Here is a 24,519-nt window from a genome sequence, read left to right on the forward strand (position 1 = left end):
CAAACCCCTAGCAGGTTGAGAAAGGATACACGTAAGGTACCGTACATTGAGTTGCTGCGGTCCGCTAAAAACATGTAACATATGTGTATCATAAAAAGTCCTGCCCTATGGGGTTATGGTTGTACATAATGGTGTTCAGTGCTATTTTTTTTTAATACTGTCTCTCAAAACAGAGCGGAATTGCTACAATCCCATTAGGTTGAACAATGGTTTGCGATTTAGCAACGCTAATCTCCATACTAGGTACCTAGATTCAAAGCCATCAAAGCCATTCTCATAGCCCCATCAACGACTAGACAACTAGACAACTAGACCACAACAACAGTTTGTATTATTAGCGACTATCGTCACCGAGAAGTTACGGGCGAGTCGTCAGATCGTTAGATGAAAACAAAATAGGCAATCCATGTTATTCGATATTGATAACATCTAAAAAGGATTCGATGCTGTTCCTGTAACCGTTCCCGTTCCCGTCGAGGTTGAACGAAATATCGCCTACTCCGTTGTTTCCTAGTATGTTTGTCTACAGGGCTGTGTTGATGGGCAATCCGACGAGGCAGGCAAGCAGCCAGTTCCTCCACTCTCCTTACGTACATAACAATAAGAGGCTGACCGCATATACAAATTATGGTTCTGCTTCAAGAATGGGGAATACCGACTTTTGAAATGACCGCTAATTTTGCGAGAGGATTGTCCAAGTGCCAGTGGTCTAGTGTTGCAAAGAAAGACGCGATTACGGTGACACCTCATATTGGATGTGCTTGAATGGAATGTCCGTCTGCATGGAACCAGTCGCTAAACATTCTTCTCAAGTTCACCAACACCTAACAAAAACAAAATCATTTCGCTTCGTCCTATGCAAGCATATCAGGCAGTTTACATTGATCGCTTGCTTATCCGCCCACCGTTAAGTGTCCAGTCTGCCAGTGCCCAGCGTCCGTGCCGATAGGCAGTTGATGTGATAGAGTTAGCGAATAGGTAAGTGCGCTGATGGTCTTTGTGGGTGTTCAGGGCGATCTCCCGCGCTTCCTGATGAGCCAAAAATAGCCCTAGCACTGCGGGTGCTCAGCTGCTACGTTGTATGCAGGCAGTTTGTCTCCTTGGTCTCATTGGTGGAACGCCAAGTGATCGCCCAGCATCGTTTTTTTGAGTGCAACCTTCACATAATACACGAGGGGAAACGGTATGGAATCGTTGGAATGTTCTCGGAATCTTCCCGCGTATCCTATCTACTGCTACTATTACAAAGCTGACAGCTTACACGCTCCGAACAAAAATTCCACGATTGTAGTTGACACCATTCTACAGCCTCAAAATACGTATGCATTTGTACCTATATACTCTGTATCGATGACTTCAAGAGTTAACCCACCCGAATTATTATCTAGATGTACGATCATCGTAGGGCTAAGGCTAGGTACATACCTGGTAGTTGTGGATTGTAGGTGCTCGCCATCCATGTCTGGTGCTTTTCTGGAAAGATCTCCTTTCCTCTCCACCTTACGACCATCATCTCATCGATCATCGTGACACCGACAGTATGGGTTAACTTTGAAACGGCATCAGATTGAACCAAAAGACTTTAATGAAAACATTAGTCGGTATTGGAATCTTGAAGATATCTATAAAAAAATAATATCGATACATCGAAGATCCTAATGTATAGCATGAAATCGTGCAAGACATTGGCGGTCGGCTTTGCCCGTCTGACTACCTAGACGCATTATATATTTATATTTTAAGGAATACCCTCGGTGAAGATCATCCTGGATGAGTACTAAATACGATCTCCGAAGGTCAAGCAAACCACCCTTCACGAAACTCCAGCCAGTTCCAGCAAGTCTTCTCCGTGCCTGGCCAACCCGCCTAAACTAAATTCGATCGAGCAGGGGTCAACTTTAAAGTCGAGCCATCGTATTGAGAAATGGTTTAAGGGCTTCAGGGCTTCAGTTAATAATGTTTTCTTGATATCCTCCCGGAGAATGTTTGCTTAACCATAGCAAATATAGGCACCTACCCCTACTAACCTATGGTACCCCTATCATGACTACCTACTACCATCGTCATCGCTGATAAATATCGAATTAACATTTTCAGCTCATGTACGCCACATCTCACCACTTTTGTAAACCCGTTCGACGACGAGTCGTCATCGGGCGTCGCACAGCAGCTTACTAGAGTAATAAGTAAACGTCTCTCCCACGTAAAATATGAATATGTATGATACGTGACATTGGGGCAAACATGGATGACAATCCGCCAGAACTACATTTTATGCTCATAGTGCGAAGAATACGGTACGCTTCAGCCACAGCCTCTTTGTGTTTCCTAACTGCCGTAGGAACCATTGTCAGATTGTCTATTGCTCGCAAATCACAAGCGACAGAGGGACTTTGCCTGCCGAGGTATCCATTTCTATCGTCGGTAAAGGCCAAGGCACTGTGTTCCCCTAGGACTGCCGAAATCCGAAGGAGATTTATTTTCGACGATCGAATTCAACAGGAGTAGCAGGTAAAACTGACCTCCGTTGCATCGTGTTATCGTGAACTAGAGCCTCCTTGTGTCTTCGTCGTTATCTCCCATCGCGACAGCTCATCCATCCATGGAATCTCACATGAAAAAATATTCAAACTCATCTTGCTAGAACTCCGACTAGACCGTAACGGTGTATGTGGAGAATCGTCCAAGCGACAAGCGAACCCCAGCTTTTCCTCTTCATGCTTAAACCTCCCTTTTTCCCCCGCAAAATAGAGGCCAAAAACCTACCAGCCACATGCCAGTAGTAAGCTTGTTCATTTCGCTATCGCACCATAAACAATCGACCCCATGGGCGCGTCGGTCCGAATGAATACAGGAAGATGCGATGCCATATCTATACCTTTCCCCGGCTTTGCGCATCTTATGAAACGGGGCCGCTGCCCTGGAATTCTTCATGACTGGGGGACGGAATTTATCCACCAATCCCGTCGCATGACAGAAGACAGGTCCCTTTGCCGGGCACTCCCAGACATACACACCCAGATGACAGCAATCTGGGGTTCGCTACTGCGTCCGATCGTACGAAATGACGGTATTTGTCAAATCAAGAGTCCTCAATTTCACATAATTGAAAGGGTTGAGGAATACATATTTTCAAACGTCTCTATCGCGGTAGTTACCAAACCGTTCTAGAAATATCTCCGACTGCGCCGCCACGAAGCATATACATACGATTCCTACCTACACCAAAGCTTATAACTAATCTACCACCTAGTGCCATAACAATCTCCTAACTAGAATCGTCCATCCCACATCAGACTAACAAATAACCTACGATCTGACACCGGATCGTACGAGATGCAAATTACTAGAAATCCGCGTTTTCATAGGCTCACCATCGGAAAAAGGGGTCAACCAACCAACCCTACGGCGATATGTAAGTATGTCTCTAGACCACTAGATAGGCTCATAAGCCTAGTTCTGGGTTAGGTATATGTGATCCAACTATAGGGCCAAATCTACCTACCTAACTATACATACCTGGATTAGTACCGGTTTCCGGTACGCTCAATGCGAGCTAATAAGGAGCAAGAGGTCCTAAGAAAACCGGCAACTTCCTTGTGATCGTGAAGAGGCTCCAAGATGTGCACGTCTAGAAGCCCGTCCACATGTCTCCATCTGTCGTAGATCGAAGCTAGACAGCTCCTAACAACCGGGCTAGTATACCTTCTCTCTAAGCGAAGTCTCCATAGCATAGTTAGTTATTATCCCCAGTCCGCTTGCAACGCCCGTCACTTCCCTCTACGGTGAGATTTTCGGTGTGATATACCTCTTTCTACACTGTTTGCAGGCTGCGAGCATCTTTCAGCTGCAACGACTTTCCCCCGTGTATGTGACCTCCGGTGCCAGCTGGCCTTGGAGAAGGCGTCGATGCGCCGTTGGAGTAGCAGGTATACCATCGGATGGCTGGGTGGGTGGTCGACTCTACCCCGTGATTTCCGCGAACCTCCGCCTCGACGTCTGACAAACTCCGCCTCCCTTGTCCAGTGGACTCTCGCGTATCGTGTTGGCGTCTTAGCAGCAGCATGTGCCAGGCTCGACCTACATACAATACCACAATTGCAGTATAAGATCGCAGTCGATTCCGGCGTACCTTAGACTCGGCACCACTCGGTCGATTGGGGGCAGGTGGGTTAGATCCCTTAGATTAACAAGCCTCCACGAGCGATTCCCCCCTCGGCGGTTCTTTCCACTAGCCAACGCAGCGGTGCGCTGAGAGTACCCCCGAGTCTATAGGTGCCTACCTCATACCTACCTACCCAATACCTAGCGAGCCTATAGAATAATGATTATATCTTGTTTTAAGTCTATGCGCGGCCGAAGCCTTGCTACTTCGGACCGGAACAAGATGTGCGGCGGATACGAGCGCATATCAATGGGGTATCGGATTTGAATTTCACGAATGCCTTTCCCAATGCAGCTTGCGCTGAATACTATCTTGCAGATGACATAGACAAAGCGTTTAAGCGATATTGGAGCAGAGGAATGACGCCGACGAGTTCGTCCAGCACGATTACATGTGATATGTGCTAGATAGGGGCGAGACCCTCGATGCGACTTAGAGGAATTCTAAAGCGTCGGTCTCTGGCCAATTCTGGCTCGACTCAAAGGCGTCATTCGATTCTTTGCACAGGCAGATGACATAGCGTCGTCAGCGCCGACGAGAATCTGGCGGTGGCAAACCACCTCAGGGGTTAGGTGTTTGAAAGATTAGGTTCTGGCCGAAAGGCCATGGCTTGAAATTTCTTCAATCTTAGCTACCTAGGTAGGTTCATGTGCGTTGATTTCCATTACGTTGACATTTGGAATAACAATTTAGGAGGTTTGCCGGGCTGATTGACGAGTTATGGATGAGCCTGGTCCTGAGTAAGCAAATCTTGGGGGTAGGATGTGAGATACCGTGAAATAGTATGAGGTCCGAAAGGCCTACCAGCCGCCAAACGTAGAACTACTCGACATAACTTGGATTATAATTCATCTATTATACAAAGAAATCTCTCTTAGATATAGATAAGAAGATGCAGCTCTATTGAAGCTATAATGAATTTTTTTTTGCCACACTTTATTAGCTGCAAATAGGGGTTTATGTTAAAATATTGTTAAACCCCCTTTCTTTGTGACAGCAAAAAAGATATGTAGTATAGGTACCCAAGTAGGTACCTAGTGAACAAATATTATTGTTTCAATTTGTTTCCGGAGAAAGTTATCATGATACTGGTTATTGATAATCTATTGGTGTTGTGTGTAGACGAATTTCTTCAACTCACCAGGCAACAACCTCTCTCTCAAAGCCTCACCTGCCTCCTACCTAGATTGAATCATTTTATGGTTTAATGCTTTTCAAAATTATCATAAAGAGCTACAAATTCTCGTAAGTCAACCACACACAGCCCAGATGAAAGTCAAGCCAATATCGTCAAAAACGCGTTGTCAATCCTATGAAATATCGAACCAGCATTACACGCCAGGCACCGAAATTCTCTCCTACACGATTGGATATACAAACCCAATCTCACCAGAAGCTCAAGGCAGTCATATAATAACCCTATCGCAACCACTGTATTCCATGGTAATAGTTCTGATGAGGAATTGATCGCTGTTGATACACACATGTCCCGGCTCTAAACTCCCGATATGAAGAACATAATATGCGATGTAGATATGTAGAAACCTCTCCTTTAAATATAGATAGATAGGTAGATACGAATAGATCCAACAAAGTCCGCTTCATGCAAGAGATAAATGAAATTCCCAGCATAACCTCATAAAAATCTCTTGGCTCTCTCGCTAGAGATGTTATTCTCGCTACCTCTAAGCGCATTAGCAGCTGCGTCTGCGTCCGCGTCTGCAGCATCAACCTTCCCACCAGCACCTCACCCCAACTCCCTCCCGCACGAAAAGCGAGACGCCTCCCCCATATCCTGGAGCAAGCGAACCGCAGTCGACCCGAGCGCGATCCTACCCATGCGCATAGGTCTAAAGCAGAGCAATCTACAGCGAGGCCACGACCTGCTCATGGACGTGTCGCGGCCCGACTCGCTTAATTACGGGAAATATTACACCGCGGCGCAGGTGCGCGAGCTGTTCGCCCCGGCGGCAGAGACGGTGGAGTTGGTGCGCGGGTGGCTTGAGGACGCGGGTATATCTAGGGAGCGAGTCTCCCAGTCTGCGAATAAGGGCTGGCTTCAGTTCGATGCGAGTACGGAGGAAGCCGAGGGGCTTCTGAGGACGCAATACCATGTATACCAGCATAGAGATACTGGGAGTCAGAAAATTGCCTGCGATGAGTGAGCTTTCCGATTCCGCGAACCATGTTTGTTCTTACAACCGATCTCTAGATACCACCTCCCGAGCCATATTCGCGAACACGTGGACTATGTCACGCCAGGAATCAAACTCATTCCAGACGCCGAGGACAAAAAGCAAGCCTCCATGAAGAAACAGAAAAGAGCCTCCCTAACAAAAGGGAGAGTCGACTCACCCTTATCCCTATCGTTAACACAGCTAAACACCACGAACCTCACAACCTGCGACACCGTAATGACAATCCCGTGCATCCGCGCCCTCTACCAAATTCCCGAGTTCACCAGCACGCCCAACCCGCAAAACCAACTCGGCATCTACGAATTCGCCGACGCCTGGAACCAAATCGACCTCGACCACTTCTTCCGGGACTTCACGCCCTCGATCCCAGCCGGCACTGCCCCCAGCGTCCACAGCATCGACGGGGGCGTATCCCCCGGCGCACAAGGCAAAGGGATCGAATCGCTACTCGACCTAACCCTCGCGATCCCGCTCATTTACCCACAAAAAACAGTGATCTACCAAGTCGAAGACGAGAACTACAGCAACGGACCCTTCGACCACAAGGGGCTATTCAACAACTTCCTCGACGCGCTGGACGGGAGCTACTGCACGTCCTCCGCGTACGAGGAGACGGGGAATAATCCCGATTACGACTACACGTACCCGGACCCAGCGTCGGAGTCAGAGGGGGCGTATAAGGGGGAGTTACAATGCGGCGTGTACGAGCCGACGAACGTGCTTTCGATCTCCTACGACTGGGCCGAGGCCGTGCTCCCGGTCGCATACCAGCGGCGCCAGTGCGACGAGTGGCTTAAGCTCGGGCTGCAGGGGATCTCTGTCGTTTTCTCATCGGCGGACTACGGGGTCGGCGGGGGCCCCGACTGGAGCGTGAATAGAAGCCCGAACGCGTGTATGGGCACAAACGGAACCGTCTTTAATCCCGCGTACCCGGCTACATGTCCCTACGTGACTGTAGCCGGGGCCACGTACTTGCCTCCAGGGGTTAACGTGTCTTCAGGCACGGGTGGTAAAAGCCCGGAAGTCGCTGCGTATAGCATAGGCCTGAAGTCCGGTGGTGGGTTTAGTAACGTTTTTCCCGCGCCGACGTACCAAGAAGACGCGGTAGCGCAGTACTTTAAGGCCGCGGATCCGATCGTGCAGGAATATCCATACTATTCAACCCAATACAACGAAAGTGTAGGCGCGAACGGTGGCATATACAATCGCATTGGGCGCGGATACCCTGACATCAGCGCCGCGGGAGACAACATGGTGATATATTCGTACAACCAGACCGTATACCCTATCGGCGGAACTAGCGCGGCCGCACCTATCTTCGCTTCTGTCCTGACGCTTATCAACGAGGCGCGGCTAGCCGCCAACAAGAGCACGGTCGGGTTCGTGAATCCTGTATTGTATGCCCATCCCGAAGTGCTGAATGACGTGACGCAGGGGAACAATTCTGGGTGTGGGACCTCCGGATTTATCGCGTCGGAGGGGTGGGATCCCGTTACAGGGTTGGGAACACCGAATTTCCCGGCGATGTTGGATTTGTGGATGAGCTTGCCTTAAAGAGGTAGTAGACGAGTCGGATTGGGTCATATTGAATTGGAAAAGGGGCAACTGTATTTATGACCTTAGCGACAGTGTATTGGATATCATCATATTCAAGCATTAGGTATGCGATCTCGAAAATGCTTGGACTTTTGAGTAGGCTCTCGCTCATGCCAAAAGACTACATTCGTTGTTGTCTTGTTTCTCGTTTTCGTGTTTTACTCCTGACATGTAAGTCGAGCTTTGGTACATACTATGCGTACCTAAATGGATGAGTATCCTAATCTTCGGCCAGGATAACTCACGGCAAGGCTGTAATTTAGTATGCAGCAACTATGAGCATCCAGTATACTTAGATGTACGCCTGGAATATTTACCTTTTGTCCCTTCCACATATTTACGCAGTAATGCTTCTGTTCACTAGCCCATATCCTCAACCGCACCCTCCTTATCCCAAATCTGCTTTTCGAACTTTCGTATGCTCCTTGTGAGTTCAACTATTCTTTGTCTAGCCCTTTTCTCCGTTTCCTCTTGTTGACGCCATATGTCTTGAAAAACGTTCAGCATAAATGGAGGAATTGCTATCCTCTGGTGAATATTGTGGTTGTACAATATAGCGGTCTCCCTGGTGGCTGCAGCGACACGCATTTGCTTGTGCGATATTACGATACTGTTCATGAAGAGGAGCTTATCTTTAGCTGTAGGCAAAGTTTGGAGTTTATGGTATGCTGAAACGGTATCTGGAAATTTGAGTGGCTGTGGGTGTCTAGTTAGTCTCTTGGTGTTATTTGCCGTCGATCTGACGAGTGGCACGACGATGAGAAAGAGAGACACACGAATTTGTAGCTGGCACGGAAGGATTGCATGATAAGACTTGGCCCCCTAGTCATCATGAGTTCCCTCCACTCGTTGGCATGCTTCGGATCCACGCTTGCGAAGTGTGTGAGCCAGTTGACGCGCGAAGATTCGACGAATCGAAAGTAGTTGGCGTTACTTATATATCCCTATCGACCGCGATTCATTAATGAGTGTTCCTATTCGTATTCCTGTCGATTTCTCAACAGTCTGCCTTGTCTCGTATCGTATATCAATCGAAAGAGCATAGCGACGGGGTAATATGTGACTCCAGGACGTACCCAGCTTGCCGTCTCTCCAAACGCGAGTTTCTGGTCCACGAATCCACTATTCCCAGCTGTCAGGAATCCCGCCGAGGCTGCGGTCAAATCGCGCCATTCTGTAGTAAGCTCCTGCAGCACATCCGCTATCTTACGTGCTTGTCCCCGGCTGCAGCCAAACATGATGCATTTTCCTAGCCGCTTCTTTATCTCCGTGACCCAGTAGCCAGACGGGATTAGGTCATTTTCATCTTTCGTGGGCTCGGGCGGGGTGGGTTCGTTGGAAGAATTGGCTGTGGACGATGAGTCGAAAGGTCCTAATCGACGAACTTCGTAGCCGATGGCTGGATCGGGTCTGGCGAAGGATCGTCGCTGACGTTGAGCTGGGGAGAATTGGCGAGAGGGACGTTTTATTCGTGGTTTTGGAGGCATTGTGAATGTTCGCGGCCTTGCGCACGGAAGTGAGAGGAGGAGAAGCGAAGAGATTGTCAATTGACTTTTTAATAAGAAGAAAAGGGAAACCTTCAAGCTACTAACTAATACATTTAATACTGCCAATAGAAGTTAGGGAAGTCACACAAGGTAGGATGTAGCTATAGCTCCTACCATTTTTTTCTGCGCTGTAACTTTTATTCGGAGGGGCTCGGAGTCTCGCGATAAGATATGGTACTATGGCGTCACCTTAGCCGCCAGTTTCCGCTTCATCCCATCGCCAAATCCGTAGTCACACCGGTACACAAACACATTTACAACTTCTTCATCCTAACCTTCAGCAACATTGCTACAACAGTCAATCTCTATTATAATCAAGCGCAACATTCATTACCATTGTAGTCAATGGATTGACCAGCCCCTACAATGTCGGCGCGAAACCCAGAGCTGCGGCGTCAGGTCGTAGCCATTTACAAAGAGCTCCTCTACCTCGGTCGAGACTATCCGCAAGGCTTTTCCTATTTTCGGCCACGACTCCACAAGGCCTTCATGGCTAACGCCCACCTACAAGACGAGGATGCTATACGAAGTGCTATTGCGAAGGCGGACTACGTTAGGAAAGGTAGGTACTGGCATAGCTAGATCCCTCATTCCCACACATGCACTACTCGTTTGACAAGAAGAATCTGTAGGCTAACCTGTCATCCCATGAAGAAATCGAAGCGCTGTGAGTCCAACATTGTTTCTTTGATAAAATCTATAAAATAAAAAAGAATCACCAATTATTATTCGTGAGCAACGCGATATCCCAAATCGAATCAAACTTATCCATCATTCATGCCGTCTATAAACATCGGGCTGGGCGACCGCTCCCTTTATATATCATGACCAGAACCGACACGACCGCCAACACCCCCCGGTCGAGTCAACTTCCATACATACACATACGTCGCATATATATATTCGTAGTATATTTCAAACCATATGTTCCAGAATCGCGTTTCCATCTATCTCGTCCGATGCATCAATAGGAAACAAAGAATAATAGGCAAGGACCCAGTCCCGAATATGCACATCACATAGATCTATTCTTCCTCAGATTCTCTTTACTTCACCTTTCGAGTTCAAACGTTATAGCCTTTCCCACCTGGTCCGACTTAACGTAAATGCGAAAATTGGAACGTTTGTTCGTTGCGGTGTTGACGTGTGGTGTATAGGTACTACTTGAAAAGGTATCGCACGCTTAGGAAAAGGTACGACGACAGAGCTTGAAGGGGATGAATTGACTGGAACCGAAAATTTTCTGGGTCGAGATAGAAATTTGGATGCGTTGGTGGGAATACGCCCCCTCAAGGATGTCGGTACCGTGCAGGTTTAGAGCGGTGGAGTAGATCAGATACATGTCTAAGACATGCAAAATAAACAATAGACACGGAATGCCTAAGCGGCCACATACTGAGGCCGGGCAGTCTCCATATCATGATGTCGAGCTGCTTAGCTTCTTTCTAGCGCTCCATGCTCCGACTTCCAAGCACTCTCCCCAGCTGGTGCCGCCCTCGCGCAGTAGATCGTTCATCATTTTGCCGCTCCATCCATCCCATTCGTCCTGGCTTTTCCCGCTAACCTCCCGAAGAACTGGCTCTAAGGCGAGGATCAATCCTACGACCGTCTCCAGCGCGGTCCGTCTGAGAGCGGCCTGAGAGGCGGTCAGGCCTTTACCCCCACCTTTCGAGTCCGTCGATTTGCCTTTTCTTTTCATCGAGTCGATATAGCTCTTGCCATCTTTTGTCACGACACCGCCGACACCTTCACGCTCCCATCTGATCTCGCTTAGCGGTACTGCTAGTCGCTTCGATCGCAACTCCATCAGAGTTTCCGCCTCTTGTAGAAGGTATGGACCGATCAGCGTGCAGGGCACAGCGGACACCCCTAGTGCATCTAGTCCCTTAGTTACCCATCCGTTAAATTCCACTAGATATGGGTTCAACGGTGCACTGAGGGGCGTGTTGTTCGTCATAATATATGCTCCTAGCTTCTCCGTCTCGTCTTCTTCTTCACTGCTAGAGTCTGAATCAGAATCGGCTTTCGACATAACTGGAGCTTTGAGAACATGTGGTCGAAGCATGCGCACGCTATGATCACTCTCCCAAAATTCTAACACGCCGCCTGGCTTCAGCATACGGAGGTACTCTTCGAATAGTATCTGCGGATCACGCATGAAAGTCGAGAGACACATAGTCATATCTTTAACCATGATCAAATCAAACTCGTTGTCAGGTAAGGGCCACGGTGTTCGTCGCATGTCGTGTTGGAGGAATCGCCATTTCATGTCCTTATCAGGTTTCCAGTTCGGATCAAGCCCCGAACCGACCAATGGGACGATATCGAGACCGGTGAATGATATGGACGAATGGCCGTGCTGGGCAAAGTACCTATGGCACATCATACTCCAAAACGCTGAACCACATCCTACTTCGAGGACGCTCGATGGCGGCTTATTGGAGAATTCGGGGGCTGTTGTCGGACCACCGAACAACTGGAAGAGCATAAGCGTACGGAGAGACTGGCGATGAAGTTCTGCCAAGTCCACAGGTAAGGGGTATAGTAGTGTGGGTTCGTTGATATAAGTACGATTATTACGAATAATAAAGGGTTTGGCAACGACGGAAGACGATGGTTTGGTAGATATCGAAGAGTTGGACGGGGCGACACTCCCCTCAGTCGAGGAGTTCATCAAATTGTCGTTGGAAGTCATGATTCCAGGTCGGATGGATGGTACCGAATGGTGGGAAATGCTCCCAGCACGGTAGTAGGAGGTGGGGATGTACTTTTGAGGAGATACGAATTGACTAGGCTCGGGGGGCATTGCGTCATCATGGTGTTTACCCCTGGATGTTCTTCGACGGATGGGCGAAGAGAGGCCCGCAACAGCTTGAATCAAAGGTGAAGTTGGAGATTGTGGACGTTTGGGATTAATTGACGACCGGTAGTGGAGTGAGTCACGCTTCTGTAGTCTATTCGTAGGAGGGTGGGAGGCGGTAAGGGGTTGTTGATGGTGATATCCACTATCGGTGCTGAAGATGGGTATGTGCACGGATCTAATGAACCTGGAAGACTTCGGTGAAGAGGGAGGCCGTTCAGAATCTGAGACGTTCGACGCAGTAGAGGCGGATGTGGATGCGGATGGAGAAGGTGATGCGATCGGAGTCGACGTTGAGGCTGAAGTGACGGGTAATGGCGGCGGCGGCGCGGGTGCAGATGTCGATGCAACGGTCGAGTCCAGAATGCGGGTTTGTGTGGTAGTGTTTGTGTCACTACCTTCGTTATCGTCCTTGTTGTTATTCTTGGTGTGGAATATGGTAGGTTCAGATGAATTAGAATTGGTGGCAGTCAGGGCGCTTGCGCCTATTCCACCATCTGGCTTAGAACCCGATGTCGAAGTAGGGCTTATGGCTATGCCTATGCCAGTGCCTGTGCCTGTGCCTGAGTTTTCGATATCAGGCGGTGACGAGGAGATGAGGGTGCCACTCGTGATACTGGCAGATGCAGCATGAGTGGGGTTAGATCTGTTCAATTGTCGCTCTGCCGATATATGTTCATGTAAGGCAGATGTACTATGTGGTATTTGGGTATGTGTATGTGTATTTGTGTGTGTATGTGTATATGTGTGTGTATGTGTTTGTGGGTATGAATATGTTTGTGTTTGTGTAGATTGTGTAGATTGTATAGATTGTGTTTGCGCTCGTGCTAATGCTTGTACTTGTGCTTGTGATAGTGCCTTTGGTTGTTGCTGTGCTTGTGTTTCGTGCGACGTTCGGGTGCTGACACTAAAGGAGGAAGAAGTTCTCGAGTGGGAATGATGCGACGCCGGCCTGTGAGCGACAGGTTGCGGAAGACTTCCGGCGGGCGGAGGCCGACGTCTACCAGGGATCCTTGACCTAATCGAACTTGTATCGATGCTCTTTTTCCTTTTCGATTTTTTTTTCTGATCTTGTTGCGATTGTTGTGATTGTTGTGACTGTTGCGACTGCTGCTGCTGTTGGTTATTATTATTATTTTCTACTTCCTCGATACTATTCTTATTCTTATTGTTTTTATTTTTATCTTTTTCTCCTAATCCATCCTCGGTATTTTGATTTTGATTTTGATGCTGTTGCTGATTATTGTGGTTGTGATTATTTCCGTCCTGCTTATTGGCCCCGTGGACGAAAGTGTAAGAGTTGGTGTTGGAAGAACTCGTTCTTCTAGCGTTCGCTGGTCTTACCTTTACAGGGGGTGAGTACATCGACAAACTGTATGCGAACTCCATTTTGCCAGTTGCGATGCGCTATTGTCAATGTACTGTTTTGTTTCCCGAAGGTATCCAAGTATCAACCGGGACCGGGTCCTCCTAAAATTCGGAGCTGTACGCTGCTTGGAAGTTGCCCCGATGCAGCGTCTGTACTTTAGCTGGTACTTGGAGTACTTGGAATACCTTGATCAATTAAATTCTTCAACGAACCTTCCCTTCTGGGGGGCTTTGTGGCATGTGGCATGGGTATGTCGCTGCACTTCCACTTTGGTTCTTTGGTTCTTTGGTTCAATGCTCGTAATGACCGCAACTCTGTTTTTTTTTCTTCTTCTCCTTTTCACTTTACTACAACAAGTCGTTCTCCAAATACTATGTGTAAGACCCTTGAATTTTTGTAATGGTCAGCAAATGAATCGATCAAACGTCATCGGTAGTAAAAGTCGACTTTCCAACCTGTCCTTTTTAATACTTACCAACGTTTTGATTTTGTGTGCGATATTATCGGTTCGATCTCATACAGCGACGGCGACGATAATGACCCGCTGCAAATCAACAATTGTGGGTTGAGCTACTAACGTCGCTCTGTTGATCCGTTTTCTTCCTACTAAACCATGCTGGCCATGGTCTATAGCCTTGGTCTGCGTCAACCCGTTCGATGATTGGATGTTTTCGATTTCCGGCAGCAGTTCCGGTCGTCTCGTCTTCGTTTGGGAAACCTTTACCCGAAAGGAATGCTTCTCTTGTTTCATGAATCGGTGTTGCTTCCCGATCCGAGGATATGCAGCCTTTTGCGGGATCTCCCAGAGAGAAAAAAAAATAAATCCGCTAAAAATCTGTTGTAACAGTTGACCAACATATGATAGCATGCGCTGGCTGATACCGTTTTATTGTTACAACGGAATGGCCCGCGGTTGCAGAGGAACACACAGTCATCCGTCATCCGTCATCCGCTGTTGCTTGTTTGGCCAAGCGACTGGAGCATTCAAATGATAATCTTGGAAGAGCTGTCAGTTGTCAGTCGTGCATTTGTGCAGTGCACCCTGATAATTCTTCCCCAGGTTCAGGTTCCCCTCCCCCGCCTTCGACTTATAATAGCAATGGTACCCTATATCTGGGTGCAATGAATTGGAATGGATGCGAACGAACGGACCGAGCCCAGTTAATATCTCGTGGTCGTGGATCTATTGTTAAACCAGTCCACTTCAAATAATTTTTTTTTTGCAGGATCTCTAGGTATTCCTTAGGGTCTTCTGTTTCCGAATGACGTCTAATTGGTAATTTCGAATACTCCGTCCGGTGCCTTTCTCGGTGAGTTTGTAAGGATGTGTGGGATGGTGTCAACCAAAAAAGTCTCTTGGCGCGAGAGACCTCGGGATATCGGGAATTTTTCGATCTGTCCTATCAAACTGATCGATAACACCTCCACGGATCCCTTCGAACGCTTCTCCGAACAGTTCTTTCAGAAATCTGGGGTCGAGTGTCGCATCTCACATGCGCCTGTCTCTCTTTCGCACGTGACACCTGTTATTTTCCTCTCCGATCACAAATCGTTTCCTGAGGTAAGCTTCTACCAGTTCAAGGTTGGCGTTGCGGAACTGTTTTTCAAGAACTGATCTCAAGAATGTCCGGTATGCAGTTTGTTTTTCGTAGAAGCTTAGGTGAAGATATTAGAGATATTAGAGATATCAGAGATCTCAATTTATCTGCTTAGGTCTCTCGAGGACGGTAAATCCCGAAAATTCTCGACGCACTCGACGTCAGGGTCTATCTCGCAATATCAGCTAGTATGAATAAGTTGCGATTCAGAAATTCAGATCGTGACAACCTGTCGCGGCCACGACAAAGACAACGATTAATGCCGAAAAGAAGTGCGCATACTTCAAATGCTCATTGCGAGTCGAGTCGCTCACGACTCGAGTGCGGCTTGGTAGCTAGTTATGTATTTACATATGTAAGTATCTATGTATGTCCTCCAAGAACTGCCCCGGCCCTATTCCGTCTAGCGCTTTTCCGCATTGTGATCACGATGCTTTAACCCATCCTCTTATGGCTGTTTTGGGACGATTGCGATTTTCCATCTGTCAACGAGTGGACCGTCGATCCCTGCGGGTAAGGTACGTAAACGGTATGTTGTACGGTTCCCCCGCATTTACACCTGCATAGCGGCGTCCAGCCTGTCAGCTCTCCTCGCTTGCTCGCTCTACACTCCTGCGCATAGTACAGGAAGGTGGAAGGTGGAAGGTAGAATGTGGCCTCAGGACGCACTACAGCGCACTATAGCTTGTGATCGATCCAAATTCGTAGAATCCCGGACCCTCGTTCCAGCCATTCTGGAATACTGGTAGGGGGTCTCGGTTACTACCTGCAGCATGCTACTGGGAATACTGGGAACATTGAAGTCGGAGCAAGGGAATGCTGGAGGGATCGGGTAACGATTCCCAGGTAATTGGTCCAACCAAATAAAGGCTTAGATCTCCTAGCCTCCGAATATACGGCCTTGCACGCCGTAGGATGTTCGCCTTGCACAAATAGGCCCTATGTTCGGAGCGATTCGAGTCAGGCGGTCTGTCTTATGACGATCCACCGGAGAACACGCTGGCGCAGCTAAGATAAATAATTGAATATAGTCAACATCTAACGGCTTGTCATGCAAAGAATGCACGACTTGGTAAGGGTCAAATTTCGACCATGCCTGTTCCAAGTTGTGCTAAGATATTAGTTTGCTGAGGCTTGACAGCCTCGACAAGCTTACGCAAGTCAAGCTTAACGAATCTTTTACACCAATAATAGACGTTCTAAGTGCGTCTCGCTTATTACCGTGCAGATATGCATCGAACAGGCTGAAATGCGAGAAATCCAGTCAGGTCCCTCCCCGGTTTCCCCAGCTTCCAGACTCTTGGCGCAGAACAAGAGTATTGAGGCTGATGTGGTCGAAGATCAAGCTTTATAGCAAGCGTACCCTACAAGTTGGTCTTTACCCGCATGGAGGTGACGACACATTAATCATATGCGTAATGCTAATTATGGTTTGACACGTACGTGAAATCTCTGAAGTCATATTGCCGAGACGGGTTCTATAAAAGGACAGGCTAACAGGTTTTCAAGTTGAGCTTGAATCTTGATAGTTGCTTCAAGGGAGTGATCGTTGAGAATATCTACTTGCGGCATGTAACATTTTCCTTCTCCCACCGCTTGGTTTCAGGGATTATTTTAAGAGATAAGCCGCCAGTCTTGTCATCTCTTCCCATACTATACTATCTACCTAGGTACGTAAATAGCTAATCGGCATGGCGTTCTGATACTGGGCATTGGAACTAGAACAATTATTTCATCTTTATCTTAGCACTTCTATTCCCGGTAAAACCTGAGAACATTTTGGTGAAGTCGACACCAGGTAACCAGTAGCATTGCTGTGTTATGGTGGCGGTACGGAGATCCTATTTCGGGGATAGGAATATTGAGCAACACCGGTTCATTTAAGAGTTGGATACTTGATCTTAGCTTCTAGGAGGTGATTGAAGATATTCGAATAGTAGGTATATACGCAAGGGAGTAATGAAATATCCAACAATTAGGTGTGTTAGGTACCTACCGGTAGGCAGTTCTCCCTAAAAGAAGCGTTGAAAGCTTGTGTGAACTTTGAAGGAACATAGAATTGGGTCTAGCTGAATTGAATAATACACACAGCCTAACAGCCAATGAAATGCGGGTGCCGCGTCTACCCGTATCCGCCTTACCCGTCTTATGTAGGTAATCATACTACCCTAGCGTACTAGGTACCTGGGTACAATTAGAGTTGGAGAGAATTGCCCAATGTACACAAGGCTGTCTATAACATCTGCAAGTACCCAGGTACCTTACAAAAAGGTCAATGCGTTTTAGAGTTTAACTGTTGAAGTCACATGACGAGGCTAAATCTTCGAATTCTTCTCCGCCCGCACCTTACCAAACTGGATCAAAGATTGGAGCAGCCAACCTTGAAGCAACCAAGCACGGAGGCTCTTACAGTACATACTGAACTTCTTAGGTACCTACCCCCTAGTCTAGGCAAGAAGCACATACCAGTTTAGACCTTCCCGGACCTTACTTTACGCTTACATACATTGGATCTTATCTTCAAGTTTCCAACTGCATCACAGGCCACGAATTTGGATGCAACTTCTACAACCTTGGAAGATTTCGATTACCTAAAACCGTCAATTCGTTCGCGTCTTCTCAACATCCTCTCTCCTGCTTAGAGCTCTCCTGCGGATCTTTTGAAAAGATTTCAATTGTAAGTCGTCCTTACTCTCATCCCCCTTCCCTCCCAATGCCATCCGCCGATGCCATCACTTCCCATCGAACAATCTTTGTATACTTCAATCGTTGCTCTCTTTCAACATGCCATTGACTCCCCTACATACCCACCCCCGCCGCGTCCATTGATTCGCCGCGTATCCCAGCTCCTTTGCGATCCCCACTCCTCAACCTAATAGTCCATATCTGAAGTCGGCCTTACCTTCTCCCACATCTATTCCGATTCTTAACTTGCGAGACGGGAGACGTGAGATGTTAACGTAGTTACCTATCTCTCAACAGGTTAGCACTAGAGAAAGAGACGCCACGTTTCGTAATCCACGACCTTCCACAGAAATCGATAAGACAACAGAAGGAACCAAAACTTCCCCGACCATAGTCCGTTGCGCTTTAGTTCACGTTCGATTCACGCACCTGTCGAGGGTAACAAACCCCTCCTGCAGGACTAGCGCCAATCCGGAGAGGAAACGACAACAATATCATCTCTCAACCGTACCTACTTCTGCGACCCGATTCCTGTGTATCCGAGCCTGGGATCGTCACATACGTATCGTTCGATAACCGATTTGTTTCTCCGAATTTTCCATGCCTCTTAACAAGATCCACGATCTCTATGCATGGATATTCGTTGAAACTTCATTCGTTCGTTCATACGCTTATACCAGTTGTTAAAGCCAGTTCTGCAAGGCCCGTTGTGATCCTCTTCACTCGGCGCGACAGACCTCCAGGGCTATAGCTTAGCAACTCCATGGCAGCTAGTAGTATCCTATACTTGAAGCGGTTTTTTCGACACCCTCTACGATCTCAACACGACACAACTCTATCGACCATTATCGCCGAAATCGTTAAATAGTACGACTACAAGCATCATCGGATTAGCGTCACATAACCGTTCAACCGCATCATCATTGTCGTATTGCGATACCACGATATCTTCTTTAACATTTCTTGATACACCATAGGCCGATTAATATTCCGCGCGGCATGTATGGTCCTAATCATCAGCAGGGGCACAACACACGCCTTAATGGCGTCCCTGGTGGCCGCGGTATGGCACCTCAGATGATGTATAATTTCGTTCAGCAGCAAAGTGCTCACCAGCACCACACCCATCCCCAACAGCATCACCAGAATTTACCCCAAGATCATGGGGCTCATGGTGGCGCGGCGGGTACCATCACCCATTCTACTTTTTCTTCTGGTTTGATGTCAACAGTTACTCCATTTACTCCAAGTAATCATCAAAATGGAAACGCCCCAGGTTCCCGGGGTGGACAAACTCAACAGTACAGTGAGCACTGGACCGAACAACTCAAGTCGTTCAAGGACTCCGAGCAGGCTCACCAGACAATGACTGAGCAGCATCAACCTCACTACTTTGCTAGGCTCCGAGCTAGCGAAAACAGAGGCATCATTCCTGCCCCGAGTGCGAATGCTGCCGAAACTGCAGTGGATGGCGAATTGGAAGACCGTGGCCGACCTGTTAACGTCGATAAGAACCTCGATCGACAGGATTGGATGAATTTGGACTTCAGTGGACAAGGTCTAAAGAACATCTCTTTGACGCTCTTCGACCATTATGAATTCGTCACTGAATTGTACCTGGCTTCTAATAGTCTTACCCGATTACCAAGGGAAATCGGGCAGCTACGGTCACTACGTCATCTAGATGTTTCACACAACCAGTTAACTACATTGCCTCCCGAGCTGGGGATGTGTACACCTTTGCGGCGGCTTCTCTTATATAACAATCTGATTCAAACCATCCCTTCTGAACTAGGGGCCTTGCACTTCTTAGAATTGCTTGGTATCCAGGGAAACCCTCTGGAGCATGATCAGAAGCAGAAGTTGGTGGAGGAGGGCACTAAAGCCTTGATCGCTCACCTTAAGGAACAGGCACCAGGTACGAGATATTTACTCCCACTATGATCACGAGTCGTAAGCTAACTTCGTCGGCAGTACCAATTCCTCCGAATCCACGCCTGCCGATCATCATACAAGAAGATGTCGGATCTGAGAAGGAGCGCATTCGGGTAATGTCGTGGAATACCTTGTGCGACAAGTACGCGACCAGCGCGCAGTATGGTTACACCCCGGCAAGTGCTCTCTCCTGGGAGTACCGCAAGGACAGCATCATGAGAGAGTTCCGCGACCGAAGTGCGGATATTCTCTGCCTACAAGAAACCGCGATGGACGCTTACGACGATTTCTTCCTTCCAGAGCTGATGAAGATCGGCTATAGAGGCGTCTTCTATCCTAAGACTCGGGTCAAGCACATGACCGGGAAAGATCAACTGTCTGTCGACGGGTGCTCGATCTTCTATAAGAGCGACAAGTATATTTTGTTGGATAAACAGATGGTAGACTTTAGGCAAACAGCCATCAACCGACCCGATATGAAGACAGCCGACGATGTCTTTAATCGCTTAATGCCGAAAGACACCATTGCTGTTTTCTGCTTTTTCGAATCGAGATACACTGGTAACCGATTCATAGTCGTCAATGCACATCTATGCTGGGAATCTTACCTAGCGGATGTCAAGGCTATACAGACTGGAATTTTGATGGAACTGGTTACGAAACAGTCCGAGAGATACACGCGTAGGCCGGCACTATCGATGGAAGAAAAGAGAAGCAAATCGCCGCCACCTTCTGCTGACGGAGATTCGGAGGATGGGGACGAACCACCTCAAGAGCCCGTGCCTTCTCAGGAATACCGCAACAATACGGACATTCCCATTCTACTCTGTGGTGATTACAACTCAATGGCCGATAGCTCCGTGTACGAATTACTCGAGAAGGGGCGGATTGCACCCGACCACCCTGATCTACTAGGACACTCGTACGGAAATTTCACAAGAGATGGTATTGAGCATCCTTTCAGCCTGCGTAACTCGTATGCTCACCTCTTCGGTACCCCCGACGAATTAACATTTACCAATTACACCCCCACATTTTCCGGTGTCATTGATTACATTTGGTATACTACCAATACTCTAGATGTGATCGAGCTACTAGGTCCACCCGATTACGAATACCTGAAGCGGGTACCGGGTTTTCCGAATTACCATTTCCCGGCGGACCACATTCACATCATGGGTGATTTCGTTTTCAAGTCGCGCAAGGATAAGAAAACCACGTCTGACCAAGACAAGTCCGGTAGCTCGAGAAATCAATCCCGAGACTTAAACTGACGGGCATATTTCATCTAAGCGCCCATGTATCTTGGGGCCCTTGATCGTCAACAGTCCCGCCAGTTGATGCTAGTTATGATAAGGATGCCTTGCGATAAGGCTACACGTATATGGATGGTATGAGGTGAAATTCAGCACATTTTTCCCACGCTCTTAAGGATGGGTTTTGGGGCAATGGTTGGACATCTCGGAAGGAGGGGGTGACGAAATGGAATGAGGATGGTGCCTTTTTCACAACGATTTGATCCTGCTATTACAACATAACACCACACGCATCTCCACAGTTTCATTATTTTGGCGTTGAAGTACCTACTCGATGTACGTTAGTTGCTTCTACTCAAGAAATCGAGAATGGCGAGGCCTGCCGTGTTTTACGCGCCGCGCCTAGCCTGCTCAACCCGCACAATCATGATTTCTTATGCTGCAACGTGCCACGTGCTAGATCTAGGTGTTTCAATTCAATGACTCTAGTGGAATTTAGTATCGCTGACACCCAGGGTTAGACGGGTAGTCCTCCGAACCTGTCATGATGTGGACTTAGCAGATGAGACGATAACGACACAAAGACTTTATTGCACGCGGAAATCTTGCTTAGGATCGTTCTACATACACGCCTTGCTCTTTGCTAAACTGTCCTTTGTCGTCGGATTAGTTGTTGACTGGTCTTCGCACGCATGCGCATGGATCGAAGGGTTGTTCCGATCAGACCTCTAACAATTGGTCTCTCTGATAGGTTAGGTAGACTTCTGACGATATCCGAAATTCATGAGTTCTTGCATAGTTTGCTTTTCTTAGTTGTTAGCTTTTTGTAGATGTTAATGAACGTAGACTAGATGTGTGAATGGTAGATCGATGAGTAGTGGTAGGAGGTGATTGTCCCTGTCTGGCTGAAAGAAGGAGCTATAGGGGTACGTATGGGTTGAGTTAATTCAGTAGATCTGGAAGTGTACTGATGGTGGTGAAGGTTCCTCGGAGTTGTTTGAATTGTTTTTTATTGAATTACTAACCGTAACAATGTCATTCCTATGAGAGGTCTCGATGTAATACTTTCACAGGATTATATTAGTCATAGAAAGAAGGCGTAAGTTCAGAGCAATCTGAATATGGGCATTTCATCGTCAAGACCGAGACGGCGACCGATAGCCCTTTTTCTGATTTATCTACCTAGGTACCTAGATATGTCTTTTCCTTTAGTAAGTATGATATATACAGGTGAGACAATGTATTCATGTTTGGAAGTAGGTATCTACCTACCTACGCAGCAAAGTATCTCCTATGAACCAGCAACAGAATGTATTCAGTATAATGTATAACAAAGGTAGGTGCTCAGTTGAGGTACTTACCTACTTATACAAATTACATCCATACCTGTCAATTTATCTAAAAGGTTAATCTAGGTAACTTCTAGGAGTCTTACAGACAGGTGTGTCTGGTCACCCATCTGACGATATGACCACTATCCTCCTCCTATTAATTTACGAAATTAACATTGAGTTGGAGGATATCCGAGTGAGTGAGCACAGCCCAGACCTTGAGCCTCAATCATATAACATCAATTATCTACCTGGTAGGACTGGATATAGCCGACGAAGCCATATGTACCTTCTTTGTGAGGGATATTCTATTCCATCTACCAATGAAATTCTATGCACGAAATCTAGCATGTGTCTATTACGCGGATTCGAACCGTCTGCTAAACCCTTTGAGCCCTCCACACTCCCTGATTGCCCTAGGGAATGGTAGTTCCTTGATTGTGTCAGTCGAGTGTGGATATATTAGATTAACTTAGTTCTGAGGGCAAAGCCCCTGTTAGAAGGTACCTACCTGTTAATAAATCATACCGTCCATCACGCGAGAGATCAGGCACCGAATAACTCTATCAGAATTATTTATAGATGTTTATATTCAAATGGCAAATGCAATTACCAAATATTCCTTTATTTGACTTATTCATAGCGACAATGTCCTTCTCATTGTTTTTTGCGTTTTCGACCTGACACTCACTATGTGAAGAAGTCGGATTATTGGTGCTCGTAGAAGATGCTAGGCGAAGTCTAGTGCGGTGATTGTATGCCTGCCAATATTCCATTAGCATGTATAGGTATTCATCTTCATCAACGACATTGGAAGGACTCACAGCTTCACATGGTATTAAGCCATTGAGATGTATGTTTTGGGAGCCTTGGTTTGCCTCTTCTGGCTCTGGGCTTGCCTGACGAGAAATTTCATCCGATGATATTTCTTTTAATATGCTTAATGTAAGGAGTAGAGTTGTTTTATCATGCTCTAAGGACTCAAGGATCTGAAGAATACGGGGCTCGACAATGCGAGCTGAGAAGGCGTTATTCAACCTTGATATAAAGCTCAATTTAGATTTCTGTATATATTGAGCGCAAAGGTCCTTCAGGGTTTTGATTTTGAGGTCTATGGAGTGAACGATGCGCGCAACTTGGAACGTGTGCAATGCGGGGTTGTCGATGATGCAAATTATTGTATCACCAAGCACTGTCAACTCAGTGTGCCAGCCTTTATAGCGTTCCGGGGCATGCTGAAGGAAGTCACGGAGCTGGACTATCGAATCCATGAGACCAATAGCTGTGCCAAAAAGTTGGCCCGCAGCTGCAACAGCACCGAGTACTTCCATCGTCATAGAACTATATGAAATGTGTTATTAGTTTCGGTGAGTTTGGTAATCCTGCTGATCTGCTCTCATGTGGCAATTGGTCACAGCCTTTCGTACCAACTAGGCAAGAAACCAGTCGGAGGATCAGAGAAAAAAATAAGTATCTGTAGAGGTTCACGTTGCAAGAGAGACAAGATATATAAGGTAGGTAGGTAGCTAGTAGGAGGTATCCAGCCTTGTGTTTTTTTCGGTTTTGAAGAAGAGGCGGTAGAACGAATATAGGTATTTATCGTCCCTGATAAAGCCCAATCCAGCAGCCACCCACAGCCTCGATGTTTATTGCATTCAGTACCTAGGTAGAGTGACGTATCCCTGTTTGATTATGTGGCTGAGATCCAACTGGTCTACAACTGATCTAGGAACAGGTTGTTGATCGAATAAAATGGATGCTGACGTAGGCTGCCAGATTAAAAGGCTTAATACATCAAAATATTGCTCGAGTATTTAATTTATGTACTTAAGTAAGTAATTTCTTGTCCCTTTAGCCGTTAAACACGGATTAAATTTTACCGCGTTAAATTTTTTAAAATATTTAATTTATATTTTAATTTTACGAAGGATTAATATGCTAAAAAATCATTTTATTAAAAAAGGTTTACTTAAATTTTT

The 24,519-nt window shown here is 47.0% G+C and overlaps 6 protein-coding genes across 6 annotated transcripts; 3 read left to right on the forward strand and 3 right to left on the reverse strand.

The window, feature by feature from the left end:
• Window positions 1–5,471: 5,471 nt before the first annotated feature.
• Window positions 5,472–7,917, forward strand: GGS22DRAFT_194764 (Pro-kumamolisin, activation domain-containing protein; the record flags this gene model as incomplete). Its single annotated transcript, XM_047965549.1, has 3 exons — window positions 5,472–6,326; window positions 6,378–6,867; window positions 6,910–7,917. Exons 1-3 carry the CDS (start codon window positions 5,833–5,835, stop codon window positions 7,915–7,917), a joined length of 1,992 nt encoding a protein of 663 aa, XP_047817993.1. The 5' UTR covers window positions 5,472–5,832.
• Window positions 7,918–8,118: 201 nt separating this feature from the next.
• On the reverse strand, window positions 8,119–9,587 carry GGS22DRAFT_19834 (uncharacterized protein). Its single transcript, XM_047966121.1, has 3 exons — window positions 9,036–9,587; window positions 8,736–8,903; window positions 8,119–8,655 (listed from the first exon to the last, which is right to left on the reverse strand). The coding sequence occupies exons 1-3, from the start codon at window positions 9,444–9,446 to the stop codon at window positions 8,320–8,322; spliced, it is 915 nt and encodes a 304-aa protein (XP_047817994.1). The 5' UTR covers window positions 9,447–9,587; the 3' UTR covers window positions 8,119–8,319.
• A 285-nt stretch (window positions 9,588–9,872) lies between these two features.
• Window positions 9,873–10,143, forward strand: GGS22DRAFT_189291 (complex 1 protein; the record flags this gene model as incomplete). Its single annotated transcript, XM_047964829.1, has 2 exons — window positions 9,873–10,068; window positions 10,127–10,143. The coding sequence occupies 2 exons, from the start codon at window positions 9,873–9,875 to the stop codon at window positions 10,141–10,143; spliced, it is 213 nt and encodes a 70-aa protein (XP_047817995.1).
• A 780-nt stretch (window positions 10,144–10,923) lies between these two features.
• Window positions 10,924–12,201, reverse strand: GGS22DRAFT_180215 (uncharacterized protein; the record flags this gene model as incomplete). Its single annotated transcript, XM_047963743.1, has 1 exon — window positions 10,924–12,201. One exon carries the CDS (start codon window positions 12,199–12,201, stop codon window positions 10,924–10,926), a length of 1,278 nt encoding a protein of 425 aa, XP_047817996.1.
• A 6,364-nt stretch (window positions 12,202–18,565) lies between these two features.
• GGS22DRAFT_19890 (glucose-repressible alcohol dehydrogenase transcriptional effector) lies at window positions 18,566–21,293 on the forward strand. The gene is made up of 2 exons (XM_047966203.1): window positions 18,566–19,936; window positions 19,993–21,293. Exons 1-2 carry the CDS (start codon window positions 19,018–19,020, stop codon window positions 21,225–21,227), a joined length of 2,154 nt encoding a protein of 717 aa, XP_047817997.1. The 5' UTR covers window positions 18,566–19,017; the 3' UTR covers window positions 21,228–21,293.
• Window positions 21,294–22,956: 1,663 nt separating this feature from the next.
• On the reverse strand, window positions 22,957–23,871 carry GGS22DRAFT_189294 (uncharacterized protein; the record flags this gene model as incomplete). The annotated part of the gene is made up of 3 exons (XM_047964830.1): window positions 22,957–22,973; window positions 23,232–23,301; window positions 23,365–23,871. The coding sequence occupies 3 exons, from the start codon at window positions 23,869–23,871 to the stop codon at window positions 22,957–22,959; spliced, it is 594 nt and encodes a 197-aa protein (XP_047817998.1).
• Window positions 23,872–24,519: the final 648 nt, after the last annotated feature.

This window comes from Annulohypoxylon maeteangense, assembly GCF_022496945.1.
Source record: "Annulohypoxylon maeteangense strain CBS 123835 unplaced genomic scaffold GGS22scaffold_10, whole genome shotgun sequence".
Taxonomy (NCBI): domain Eukaryota; kingdom Fungi; phylum Ascomycota; class Sordariomycetes; order Xylariales; family Hypoxylaceae; genus Annulohypoxylon; species Annulohypoxylon maeteangense.

What these genes read in the sequence shown, in the direction of transcription:
- GGS22DRAFT_19834 (XM_047966121.1), bottom strand. Translation starts at nt 9,446, where the DNA reads ATGCCTCCAAAACCACGAATAAAACGTCCCTCTCGCCAATTCTCCCCA. An exon ending in TTGGAGAGACGGCAAGCTGG is followed by an intron (nt 8,904 to 9,035) that starts GTACGTCCTGGA and finishes CGCGGTCGATAG; the next exon opens with GGATATATAAGTAACGCCAA. An exon ending in TCCGTGCCAGCTACAAATTC is followed by an intron (nt 8,656 to 8,735) that starts GTGTGTCTCTCT and finishes AGACACCCACAG; the next exon opens with CCACTCAAATTTCCAGATAC.
- GGS22DRAFT_19890 (XM_047966203.1), top strand. Translation starts at nt 19,018, where the DNA reads ATGTATGGTCCTAATCATCAGCAGGGGCACAACACACGCCTTAATGGC. An exon ending in CCTTAAGGAACAGGCACCAG is followed by an intron (nt 19,937 to 19,992) that starts GTACGAGATATT and finishes CTTCGTCGGCAG; the next exon opens with TACCAATTCCTCCGAATCCA.